This window comes from Aulonocara sp. 'chitande type north' Nkhata Bay, linkage group LG22, assembly GCF_057382095.1.
Source record: "Aulonocara sp. 'chitande type north' Nkhata Bay isolate Kocher_YH1m ecotype deep benthic linkage group LG22, A_spYH_male_GT1.1, whole genome shotgun sequence".
In the NCBI taxonomy this organism is placed as follows: Eukaryota; Metazoa; Chordata; class Actinopteri; order Cichliformes; family Cichlidae; genus Aulonocara; species Aulonocara sp. 'chitande type north' Nkhata Bay.
In genome coordinates this window covers 13,706,019-13,719,094 of record NC_141364.1, presented here as the reverse complement: position 1 = coordinate 13,719,094, position 13,076 = coordinate 13,706,019, and the positions used below count along the sequence as shown (strand labels likewise).

The window sequence follows — 13,076 nt, the reverse complement described above, 5'->3', positions numbered from 1 at the left end:
TCCCTGATGGCTCTTAGACGGGGAGGAGAAGAAGGGTGGGGAGGAAGGAGGAAAAAAGGGAGAGAGGGGAGCTGGAAGGAGAAATGGAGGACAAGCAGATAGATGAGGATTGGGATGGATTTAGAGATAGATGAGAGCTGACTGAACGGATTGTAGAAGGTGAAGAGAGGATGGATCGAGGACTAGGTGGGGATGAATTCAGTTATGGAAGGTTAGAAAGAAGGAACGGGAGGGGGGAACATGATCCACAGAATGGGAGTTTAGCAGCGTAGACAGTTTAAGGCTTGGTGTACGGATAAAACAAGCTCTTTAGGCTTTGAGGAATCTTTTATCCTATGTCAAAGCAGAGGTCTTGGACTGAAAAGGTGCAGCGAAATGTGTTAACAAAGTGCACTACTTTAGAAAAAGATGATGATTCAGTGCATTAAACAAATACCAGCTTCAAAGGATAAACTTGCTTAATGTTGCAACAAATTTGAACTCAATTTGCTTGGGAATTTTCTTATTGATTTATTTCATGTAATTGACTGTCTGAAAGTCTGTCAGTGACTGATATGTGTGTTGATGAGGAACATTAAACAGCCGATAGAACGTTAAATAGAATAATGGCTCATTATTTTTAATGCTCTAATCTGGACTCTAGTAAGCACTCTCCACGTAGTTCCTCTTTGGGTACCTATGTATTTGCGACCTTTCCTCACTTGTTCATGAAAGCCTTAAACTTCATTTTGGTCTCTAAATGCTGGACTGTTATTTTAAATAAGTCTTATATACCAGAAACACGAAAAGAACGAAAATAAATCCCGAATAAGTAACTGATTACTGGAAAACATGCCATCAGTGATCTTTTTTTTTTTTCTTGGCTGTATAATGTGAAATAGCATGGCATTTGTTCAGTGCTCTGATTGGATGAGCTGGAGATGTTGATTGTGTCAGCGCACTGTATCGAACAATAACATGTGAACGCCTGCACATGCACAGTAGCTTGCAAGGAGGGAAGAAAAAAAGGGTATTTGTATCTCAGTTTGGGGCAGCTTTTTAAAGAGTTTATCAGGTTTGACAAGCGATTCTATTCATGTCCGTAATAACTTATCATCCATTGACATTTATGTGCTACATAAAAATGTATAAATTAGTTATGTGTTACGAATGTGCTTATGATTTATTGAGGATTTGACCTTCATAGAAAGCGTCGTTCAGATTTTCACTGTAAACTGTTTTACTGTTTCCTTGTTGATTTTCAGGCTTGCAACAATGCATTGATTGGGTTTTTTGTGCTCTGTTTTTGTTTGTTTTTTTCTTAAAATTCTTGTTGGTTTGATTGCCTGCTGTGGCGTGACCTTTTCTCAAACTCATCCAGAAGTTCACGTCCATAAAAAACTCATTTATAGCTTGCCTCACAATTAGAAAGTGGCACCATTTCAAAGCCATTTTAGCTTCCACTAATGCTTCTTTCGGTTGTTATATCGACAAACAACTGGATGCTTGAGTTACTTTGTGCCACATTTAAATAATGTCAGTATATTTGCACAATAATCAAAGAGAATATGGTCCCAACGTTTATTACAAATCTGTTTTGTCTATTTAAAAGTGTTAATACATCAGCATCACCACTTTCCTCCCGCTGCTTTTTAGACACCTGATTTTCCTGGCTTGGAGAAAGAAGTAAAACAGTCTGGCTGGGTAGGATCCCTGTGCGAAATCCCTGGTTTTGTTTTTCAGATTTATGTCATAAAATAACCCTATAAACTACCACAAACCAACCATTCACCATTCCCTGCCGTAGCTGATTTGTTATGGCTGTCTCAAGCCTTCCTGCCACAACAGCGGCTGGTATTTAGTGCCAGTATTTAGTCTGGCAATTTTCAGAAACGCTTCAGTGAGTATATTCCTTGGGGGCCAAAAGTGACATTCCAGACCTGGTGCAAACACTTTGCATGTGAAAGAAACTGAATATTCAAAAGGATGAGGATATGCATTCTCTCCCCCGTCTCTATACCAACTTGTGTAGTTCTTATCTTTTTTTTTTTTGTCTTTGCATGATTGTTTTCATATATGTAATCAGTGGGCACAGTGCTTCCTCACTTTGTGTGTCCTTATTGGCTTATTTCTGCAGAAGGAAACCTTGGAAATCTCAGGAATCTAGCACATTATTCTTCAAATTAGGCAAACTGTGCTCTGATATCTTCATATTTTCTTATTACGTATTTAATTATATAACTGCCAGGTTACATATGCTGCTAGGACTGCAGTATGTGCTTTTACATGTCTTTTTTGCAAAACATTGTCTCCTGTTTCTAAAAGCAATGTTAACATCGCTCAGTTATGCAAACATTACATAGCAACTGAAACATATGGCTGTGGGCCCATAGTCAAACACACACACTGAGCTGAGGTCAGTCTCAGGCAGTAACTCATTGGTTAAGCTGCTGGGAACCTTTGTTACTCGTTTCCTCTTGTGCACCGAGCATGGCCTTATTTATGAATGTGAACGCAGTTAACCTTTTGCATACGGAGACCTACATTTTGTCTGGAGAATAGCATGACAAATAGTCGAGCGTCGTCTCTATCGATCTGCTCTTTCTCTCTGGCATTCTCCCTGCCGTGACGATAACTCTCACCAACTGCTCAGCTATAGATAGAAGTAGATACTCATCTATCTGGAGTCATTTATTACGGTAATTCATTAATAAATGGCAGTCCGTCAACAAAATAGTCTTTCGATTGCTGGAATCTGAACCACTGAAACATACAGGCTTAGGAGGTTTTTTTTGAGGGAAAGCGAAAAGATTTTGTGGATCCTTTACGCAAACTTTGAGGACATTTTAGGGCTGGACTCAATTGCTAGACATTTGTGTCAGTAAAAAAAAAAAAACAGCAGCGATGCTCCCCTTCCCTCTCTGCATATTCCACAATCTTGTTTGTGCTTATACTTCCTGTGAAAAACACAGCTGACTCCTGAAGAATGTGCCTAATTAGAGATGGAGAGTGAACTTGGGGGGGTGGGTGGATCCTCAGACATTGTGGCTGCTCATTTTTTATTCAGTTATTTATTTTCATCTGATATAACTTTTTGTACAAAGGAATTGAGCTTTAAAATTAGGGTCCTCTGGGTCAAAAAACAGCACAATATTCAGACACATAAATTTTGCTCATTGTTGGAAAACACACGGTAAAGTCATGGAACATGACTCTTTACTGGTTCTCGTTTTTCATCATAATAACAAATGAAATACACCCTCAAGTAACTGTTATAACAGAGGTGCCAAACGTTTTCCTTTAAGTCTGACATCATTTGAAGATGTCATTTTGGGCTTAGAGCATTCTCATTTTGTCCTCCTCGTGGTTATGGATGCCTGTGTCTACCTACTCCCTGTCTCCAACCATCCTGTAGTCTCCACTCCCACACTGGCTAGCTTGCAAACAGACCCAGCTGGCCATAATGATGACAAATCAGCCCAAATATTTATGTCCATTGAGTTTCACTTTGGCTCTGCCCACGGCTCGTTTTCTGCTTGCTTTTTACGGATCCCTCTGCGGCGGTCACAACACTTGCAGCCAAACCATCATAATCACGCTCCACAAACACACTTTAGCCCCAGTTACACCAGCTGACTGTTAATGTCCACAGAGGACCAAGTTTATGGTTGCCGGAGGAGTGGTATAAACATAGAAGCTTAAGCTGTCCTTGTGTAGATTTTTGTGTGGGCTTTGTGACCAACCTGCTCTCTGAAAGTGATGTGCATTGTATCTTTTATGTGGAAAAGCGTGTTTGCCTCAAACTAAACAACAATCTAAGGTGATGGAGGACCTCACTGAGATGGTTGGAAACCTTGTGTAACTCGCAGGAAGCGGATATGTAAATAGTTTGAACAGATGAGGCTGTTTTGACTGGGAGGTTGAAATCAGAGCATTAAAAATGCGTTCAATGCATGACACAGCATTAAAATTTCAATCCGAGAGAAAGGGAAAAAGACATTTTTTGTATTTTAAATACATCACCTTGGCTGTTTTATGTATTAAAAATATTTTTGGAAAACTTTTTGAAGTGTCAGAGGTGCAGACATAATGCTGCTTTGTTTTAGGTGTATTTTTCATATTATGTGCGCTGCTGTTGCCATCTTTGCCATGAATATAGTACATGTATTGCAAATTCTGATAAAGCTTAACAGGCAGATTACTTGTGTGATGTTCAACCATCAGCAAGAGTCAAATTTTCTTTCACCTGAATTGCTTCATCTTTCCCATATTTATTTGTAGTCCCCTACTCTCTTAAAAAAAAAAGTGTAAACACCTGATTTCGAAGTTATCAGCCCATTGAATGCCCGTTATCTGTCCCGTTATCACTCCCATACATATTGCAATAGGTGCCTTCGTTAGCAAGCTCAGTGGGTCGTTATCATTCTCTTTAATCAGTGATAAACACAGAGCGGCACAGATTAAGCAGACATCTAGTGGAGGTGTTCAAAAAAAAGTAAAATGTTAAACAAGTTTGCAAACATAGCTTATGACGTCTGCTTTATCTGTGGGGAACCCCACAGTGACTGAGCCGATAACGACCTCCTCGTGGGTGGAGGAGGCCACCTTCTGGTGATATGTATTGGACTGATAACACCTGATAATGGCCATTCAATAAGCTAATGACATTCAAGCTTAAAGAAATGTTCTTTTAAGTCTCGCAGCAATTCCAATTCCAGCCGTGATCTATCTCTGAGTGCCAGCTTTACAATCTGTAACGACAGCCGCGGTTTTGTTTACAATCCAGCCTTAATATTAAACACTCTGACTCGCATCTTTTAGTATGTAGTATATATTCCTTTTTGGCCTACAGTATACCTCCCAGTATTTTTCTTTTTATTCCACTTGTAGCTAAACAGATGAGTCAGGGTTTTAAAACAGCGATGCATAAAGCATCCCTTGTTTACCTCTGTCGCTTTTGTCCCCTCTGTCAGATAACATACATGCATCCTATCTCTCACCCTTGTGGAAGATACGGGCCTGTATTTTAACCCCGGGGCTGTGTATCTAGATACATGCTTCCTGACACAACGCAACGCCGCTCGCTTATCTGGCCCAAAGTCAGAGCGAGAAAACAGAGTCAAAGAAACAAAAGGAGAGCAGGGAAGGAAAAAGAAGGTGAGAGAGATAAAAGGATAGAAACGGGAAGAGAGAACAAGGCCCATCTTCTGCTTGAAGGATGCTGTAGATGGGCCTATCAGCATATTTAAAATTAGCCCACTGCATCCTTGTCCACAGCAGTGTCGGCTTACCAGCATCCAAGTCTTTTCTCTCACTCCCTCTTCTTTTTTTTTTCTTCCTGAGAATGAGGCACACAGTTTAGTAGCGCCTAGAGAGAATCAGACATTCAGAATTACCCCTCTACTTTAATCTGTCTTTTTCTAATTTGTTCTTTACATATACTTCCTTCCCCTTTTTCCTTGCCCTCTGGCTTTACACTTCTCTCAGCCTTTGGCTCCAACTCATTTGTACCTGTAACTATATCTCTCCTCCACTTCTTCTTACTCTCATCAGCTCTCTTTCCCCACTTGCTCTCTCCATGCCCCTGCATACAGAGCGCTCTCAGTCGTCCCTTATAGGATAGATTTTGCTATAGAATCAGCAGCATTGCATTCCCAGGTGATTCGGGAATGATTTGCTATTCACTCCTCTGGCTATGAGTTTACCTAGACAGGCACAGACAAAGAGAGAGAGAGCGAAGCACAGAAACGAGAGGACAGGCAATAGCTTTTTTCCCGTCAGTCTTACAGTGTGTGTCGTGCGTGCCCCCCAACCCCACCTCCTCTTCTTTCAGCATTGAGATGCAGCTGCAGTTCTCAAAACACATGTTTAAGGGCTAAAGGTTTGGAAGCAGCTATCCAGGATGGATGGGGGATTTGTGTTCCTCCCGTGCTTAGAGGCTGCTGTGAATGCAGCCGACCGCCGAGCTAGCTGTTAGTTCTGGCAGTTTGGAAGGGATGCCTCTGGGACTATGCTTGTCTTTAAGAGTCTTTGCAGAGACTTTGCCAGCATGAATTAATGAAAAATGAGCCGAGAGGCTTTTTTCTTCAATTTAAGGAGACTGCTTGTCATTTTTTGTGGCAGCTTTTTTTCTCTCTCTCTCTTTTCAGTTTCTGTGTGTGTGTGTGTGTGTGTTACTCGAGTGACTTTTTGAACACAAGCAAATACAGAAACCCAAAGAATATCAAATAGACAATAACACAAGAACATACGCATGTGCGCACCCTTTGGATGGTGACGACTGATTCCCAGTAGTGGTGTCTTGGCCATGGGGGGCTTTGGGCCGGGTTAGGCTGGTTTACTGATTTTGACAGCGTGGCCTTGTCTGGCCTAGTGCCAGTGTTGAGCTAGCTCTCGCTGGCTGCTCTGGCCTCCTATAAATCAAGGCCAATTACCACGCTAGTGTGCAGCCTCCTCTCCTCCAGTCACAGCCCTGCCCTGCGGAGTGCAGGGAGGAAGGGAGAAAGACAGGGATGGCATAAGCCTGCTTTTATTCCAATTACAGCTGTGGCTGCCCTCTGCTCTGTTCTCTATGTGTAGTCACAAAGAAGGTTTTCACACTTTTTTGATAGAAGTAAGAAGCCACTTTATCTGAACACGTAATCACCTCTAAAATCGGGACAGCCAGCAATCCAGGTGCTATCTAAAAAGGTAGCTTGTCATAGACTTTACATCACAATTAAAAAAAAAGTAAATGTTCTGTTTTAATCCTTATTCTTTAAATCTGAAGTGCATGTTTAATTTAACCTTGTACTTTATAAAGTTATTGTCTTAATTCCCTCCACTGAAAACCATTTATCTTCATTTTTTTATTTTAGAAATTAAGTGAAAGATTAAGTGTTCCCTTATGGGTTGGTAAATTCACAAAGTGGTAAAGTTTTATAAAATATTTTAAGAAGTCAGAATTTAAGCATTGTGTAAGCTCACTGGTTTTCACCGTCTCTCACGGTGTTTGTTAAACACTACACAAACATGCATGTGACGCAGTGACCAAAGCAGGTTTAAGCCTTTTATAAGTCTAGCAGTGGTTTTAAAAAAAAGCATATAGCTGTGGTTTAGGGGAAAAAATGCATTGTCCTTGTGTGGGTGTGTAAATATACATCACAACGCCATGCGCCTTCAGCCTATGTAACGTAGGCTAGATTTATCATCCTCACTTAATACACTCATAAACATTCCCTGGCGTGTCACAGAGGCTGTGAGCCCCCCTTCACGACTGGCTCGGTAAATTGGGCCTGTGTAAACCATTTTGCCTGTCTAAAATACAGTGCAGCAAATTGAAATCCCAAGTAAGCCTCTGTAGCGGCATGTCACACCTGGGTAGGGAGGAGGCAGAACGGAGGTTTTTCTCATTTACCACCTGGAGGTTTTTGAAGTGTCATAACCAGCGGTTTTCTCACACCCTTCTATTTCACTCTAATTATTTCTACCATGCTTTATTTTTTATTTTTCCCATCCTTTTATTTTTCCCATCCTTTTTTTTATTCCCGTGAGTCTTCTGTTCCCTCCCCTTTTTGGTAAATTACTCTTTGCCAAGTGCTATACTCAGTCCTCATCATTCTGACACATGAGGCTAGTATTTAATATATTTGAGAAGCCTGATCTGGCAGGCTGACAGACCAAGGGTAAACAGGAGTCATGAAACTGTCCGGCAAGAAAAACAAGCCTGGATATTAACCTCTAGTGCAGCGACCAGCAGAAGCAAAGAGGGAAATGGATATAAAACAAAGAGTTTGAAACATTTGGTGCTCTGTGTGTGTGTGTGGGTGTCTGTGCTGCAGAGAAAACCAGTTGTGTCCAGGATTGTCTTGGATCCATTGCATTTAAAAGTTCACATACTGCCCCAAGATTAAACAGAAATCTTACTTAAATTACATATATGGCTCCTACACAGCACAGCAAGCTGATATTAGGATCGTCTTCATAGAAGAATGATGGAGTTACTTGAGTAATGATTAGATTTGAGGAGCTCTCGCGGAGCTTTTTCCATTTCGTTTTTACCCAAAATATCTAAACTTGTACCACATTCTTCCAGATATAAAATAAAAGTAGTATTTTTAAAAATGTGCCATTAAATTCACCCTGACCCACCCCCAACCGCATAGTCAACCATTCCTTTGAGGCCTTTAGCACAGACTGCGTTCTTCATCCCAGGGGATTCCTAGTGGATACCTTTGCATGCTGCCTTTTAACCCATCCCTGTAAGTATTAGACTGGTTTTGACCCTCCATGCCTCACTGTGTAAGATTTCAGCTTCTGACCTTAAAAAGAAAAATGAAAGAAAATCGATAGGGCGGGACACATGAATTCCAAAGAGTAAGCATGGAAGCCAAGCCTGGAGCCCGAGAAGGACAGTCAGGGCTGTGTGTGTCACCATGGGGGCTAACAAAGAAGTGGGGGGAGAGAAAGCCTGAGAAAGCGAGAGAGGGGCTATTAATTAAAACTGAACGCTGAAAGAGGTTCTGTCTAGTGTCTCTCGTTTGTGCTGCGAATTTGTTGGAGTCACACAGTGTGGTAATTACCATGTGTGTATTTTAAACTGCAGCGGACTAAGAGAAAAATCTAACGAGTGGACGGGGGGGGACCTAAGGTGAAAGCCTCAAAGTCAAGGCTTGGACTGCAGCTGTGCATTTGAGTGAGAAAAAAAAAGTCCCACAGGGCACTCGAGAGATTAAGATTCTTCTATACTGCCACAGCGTGGAAACTTGAATGACTGGAGACTAGTTTGGCTTTTTTCATTCAAGCCCATGCAACCAAGGCTACCAGATGGGCAAGGTGGGGGGCGGGATGGGGGAAGTTTAGGGAAATTTGTGTCTGTGGTGATCGGACCTGTGTGCTTGAAAGTTGGATTTAAATTTCAAACTTCTTTCAACTTGGACGTCGACTCCCTAAATGTACAAAGTCATTCTGATGGGCATCATTCGTAGACCTAAAACAGTAGTTGTTTTCACTTTAATATTCAAGCTTTAATATTAAAGCTTTAATATTAACGCGCTGTGGATGACTGTTCTGAAAAAGGTTGTTTCTGTGTTATCATGTGGCGCATAGGTGTGTCTGTGAGTGTGAGCGTATGCACAACGGCCGACATGTGTACAGTGTGGGTGAGTCCAGCACAGTGAGTGGCTGCCCATCAGTTCCACTAAGCTCAGCGTGGTAATTGGCCGTCTATTGATGGACGTGGCTCCCTCTTCACGCTCCAGGGACTCTTTGTCTGAGGAGTGGGAGGCGACACGCTGGCATGGCACACACGCTTAAAATAGCACATCAAATCAGCCATGCTCCGCCAGTCGCTGCTAACGTGTGGGGCAGATTGGAGGGCTAATGGCGTGTGTGTGTGTCTGTGTGCGTGTAGGTGTATGTGCATGGATATGTGGGGGGGTTTTACAGCATGGTATGAGGGCTTGAGCTTCTCTCTAGGGAAGATAAGGGTTAACGTGGTTAACTGGAGCTGGTGGTGGTATTTAGTCATGTCCCCCTCTTTCCCTGACCATTTTCACTCACTTTATTGCAGTGTGGTTTCTTTCGCTCTTCTTCCGTCTCACTTCCTTCCTCGCTCTCTTTTAGTGTTTCTCCCTCGCTTTTTGTCTCTGTGTCTCTGTTCATGCCCGCAGGGCCCCGGCTCTCTCTCTGTCACTATGTGCAGTGTCCCTGCAATAGAGATATAAATGGGCTGTGAGCGGGGGGCCCTGACTCCTATACCATAAATCTATGCTAACAGCACAACAAGCACATAAGGAAAGCAGGAGATGGGAAAGGCAAGGAGAAAAAAACAAATGGAGGGGTTGGGGCATCATAATTCTAATACATTTTGAATACATTTTGTGAGATGGAGATTAAACTGAAAATTTCATTCATATTGAGATGCTTATAAAATAGGCTGTACTGGATTATTGCATCAGGATCTCACACCCTCTGAGGTGTAAATTGTTTCGCAGTGTAATGAAATTGGTTTTGAGGGTATTAGTAGAAAGCAGGAAGTTGCCATCATTTAAAACTGTTCATAAGCTGCTAGGAGCCTCGTGAACTCTAATATCAGAGAGTCACCTTGGTGAAATGTTTATTTAAGATGCAAAATGAAGAAATGTTTGTCCCCTCGACTCCAGTTGCATATGCGCAAAAAGCCCAGAAAGTTACAAAACCAGATATAATCTATTGCTTTATTAAGCAGGAAGGTGACAAAAGTTTGAAAGAAGCGAAGCACTTTTCCTGTCATTGTGTAGACCTTTTTATTTCTCTACGTGAAGATGTTTTCCTCGCAGTATTATTATTTGAGGCTAAGGTTGCTTTCTTGAAACTTTTACTTGCTGGGTTTTCATCTCGTAGTGACCCTGCTCGCTTCTCCTCGCCGCTTCACAGCTGCCCCAAAATGTCTCGTCTCGCGATTGCGAGGACATTGTGCTGGCAGTGCCTGCTGTTTCTTCAAATGAAACATTTTGAACTCTCTCTCTCACATTTTCTGCTCCTGTCTAAGAAATGTTTTCACACCTCACTTCTCATTGTCTTTTAAAGCTGCTGTAAACATCAGAACAGTAGGATTACGGCTGGATGATGTGTCAAAATTTTCCAGTCGCCCACCCTCAGTCCAACAACCAATGATCACACACGCATTTAAAAAAAAAAAAAATCCCCTGCTGAAAAAAGAGAAACTTTGCTGTGTGGTTGTTTATATTCATTGGTTTTTACTGGCAACAGCTGAACACCTTGAAATGCATTTTGCCATCTCTCTTTAATAATGACATGCAGGAGGTCACTCTCTTAGTTTCTTTATAAATTTTGGGGAGGCCAGAAGTTTCAAAGAGAGGGACTCACACACAGTAACATGAATACGAATCCATACCAGCTGCTAAAATGAGAACCAGAGAAGCTTTGACAGAGACATTCCCCACTAAGGCTGCCATCACTTCCCCATTCCTTTAAGCAAATACGCGTTTGCTGCCATATTCTTGTTCATAATCATGCTCTGAGAATCTTTAAATGCTTTGACTCTGCCTGCTGTCTTAAAATGAAACCTTGTATTGACTTGCTTTCTCTTTACCTTCTCTTTCCAGCAGCCCTATGCTCCACCCCCTCATCCCATGGCTCCTCCCAGCCCCAGCACCAACAGCTGCAGCCAGGGAGGGGCGGAGCAGCTGAGTAAGACCAACCTGTACATTCGAGGCCTGCCACCTGGGACCACCGACCAGGATCTCATCAAACTCTGCCAACCGTGAGTACTGGGAACGATCGTCATTAAATACAATGGTTATACTGTAATTCTTGCCAATAGTATAAATATTTCTTTCATTTACATAATTGTGTGCCGCTCTTGGCCACGCTGTGCTTGTCAAGCATTTATCAGAACAGGTGTACGTTATAGATACACATATGTATCCTTCGATTTTTTACCATATGCGCCATTTATGAAAACAAAACAAAGACAAAACATACCCCAGTACAAACTGGTGATTTTTGTCTTTTTTATTTTGTTGGAGTCCTGCAAATAAAACTAAGCACACATTTACTGTGTCCATAGGAATTAAGAGGCTTAGCAGCAGCGGCCACCTCTGTAAGAGCAGTAGTTTTGGCAGTTTGCTGGTCTGGAGCATTTAGGTGCATCTCTCTCTGTTCCCTCTGCTCGTCTGATCACAATGGGAGGGAGGGCCTTTAGCTGCTCTGCCCCTCGACTTTGGAATTCCCTACCCCCGGACCTCAGAAATATTAGTTCATTCTCTCTTTTTAAGTCCACCCTCAAAACTCATCTGTTTAAAATTGCCTATTCTTAAATTTCTGTATGTTTTAACTTTTATCTTCTATTTTTACCATTGTGTATATTTCCAGTTTTTATCTGTTGTACAGTGTCCTTGGGTGCTTTGAAAGGCGCTATTTAAATAAAAAATGTATTATTAAAACATCACACCAACTGTCAAGAACGGTGATTGAGAAATAATGCTTTGGTGTTGTTCTGTAACTACAGGACCTTGGCACCATGAGTTGACCATGAACTCCTCTGTACACCAAAATATTCTTGATTCAAATACGAGGCCATTTGTCTGGCAGCTAAATCTCGTCCCAAATTTAATCATTCATCAGAACAATGATCCCAAACACTGCAGCAAATCTAAAATAAAATGCTAAAAATGGCTCCGACCTTGAGGTCCAAGTTCAGACCTCAACCTGATTGAAATGCTGTGGTTGGACCTTAAGAGAGCTGTACATGAGCAACCGTGGGAATCTGATGATGTTAAACAGAAAACGATTTCTTCAAGATATTACTGCTAAAGATGATTCTACAAGCTAGTGAATCACAGCGTGCGTTTAGTTTTGTCAATATCCCAGTTGAAACTGTCATCTTTTAAAAAGATATAATACAACATAAACACGTATAGGTATCCTGAAGAGAATTTATACTAGCTGCAAATCCCAGACATACACCATTAGAACATTGTACTAATGGCTAGCTACCAGTTATAGTTAACCCGCCTAGAATACAGGTAATTTTTACTGTGTTTGCTGGATAATCACTCACCTGTTTAACTAGATTAAAAAAATGTCTGTTTCCTCTTTTTAATGAAAAAAATATGCATGGCGTCTGTGCTTTCAAGGACCTAATAAAGATTCCGTATCTATGTTTCTCTGTATTTGAAAAAAATATTGTGAGATATTCAAGGTAGAATGCAGGCCACAACTCGATTATTTGTCATGTAGCAATAAATCCGATCTGTATTCTACATACAGCAAACGGTGTCTTTTTTCACAGGATGACACATGCTTAGACCCAAGCATAGCTGGTTGAGAAGCATAGCTGTGCCTGTGTACACAAATGATGCAATCAAACCAAAAAAAATCACCTCTAAGAAGAAAATTACAGGCTTGAAATCGGGTCCATGCACACCCCATTAAACTGCAACCAACTCGGTGTCTTTTGGTGTCACACACACATACACACACACGCACACACACACACAAAGGTACTCATAAAGCTCTGCCAAATGTTCTTGATAGAGGAAACACACAGACACACACACCTGCTTGCACACAGCTCAATAAGGCCTAATAAAGCCTAGATTGGACCACCTCCC

General features: G+C 41.6%; 1 protein-coding gene across 5 annotated transcripts in view; it reads left to right on the top strand.

The window, feature by feature from the left end:
* Positions 1-13,076, top strand: part of LOC147303776 (RNA-binding motif, single-stranded-interacting protein 3-like) — a 302,868-nt gene that overhangs the window by 122,002 nt on the left and 167,790 nt on the right. For all 5 annotated transcript variants that reach the window (XM_086279147.1, XM_086279145.1, XM_086279143.1 and 2 more), the window contains one exon: positions 11,067-11,224. In XM_086279147.1, coding sequence (XP_086135273.1) covers positions 11,067-11,224 — 158 coding nt within the window. The remainder of the gene's footprint in view (positions 1-11,066; positions 11,225-13,076) is intronic.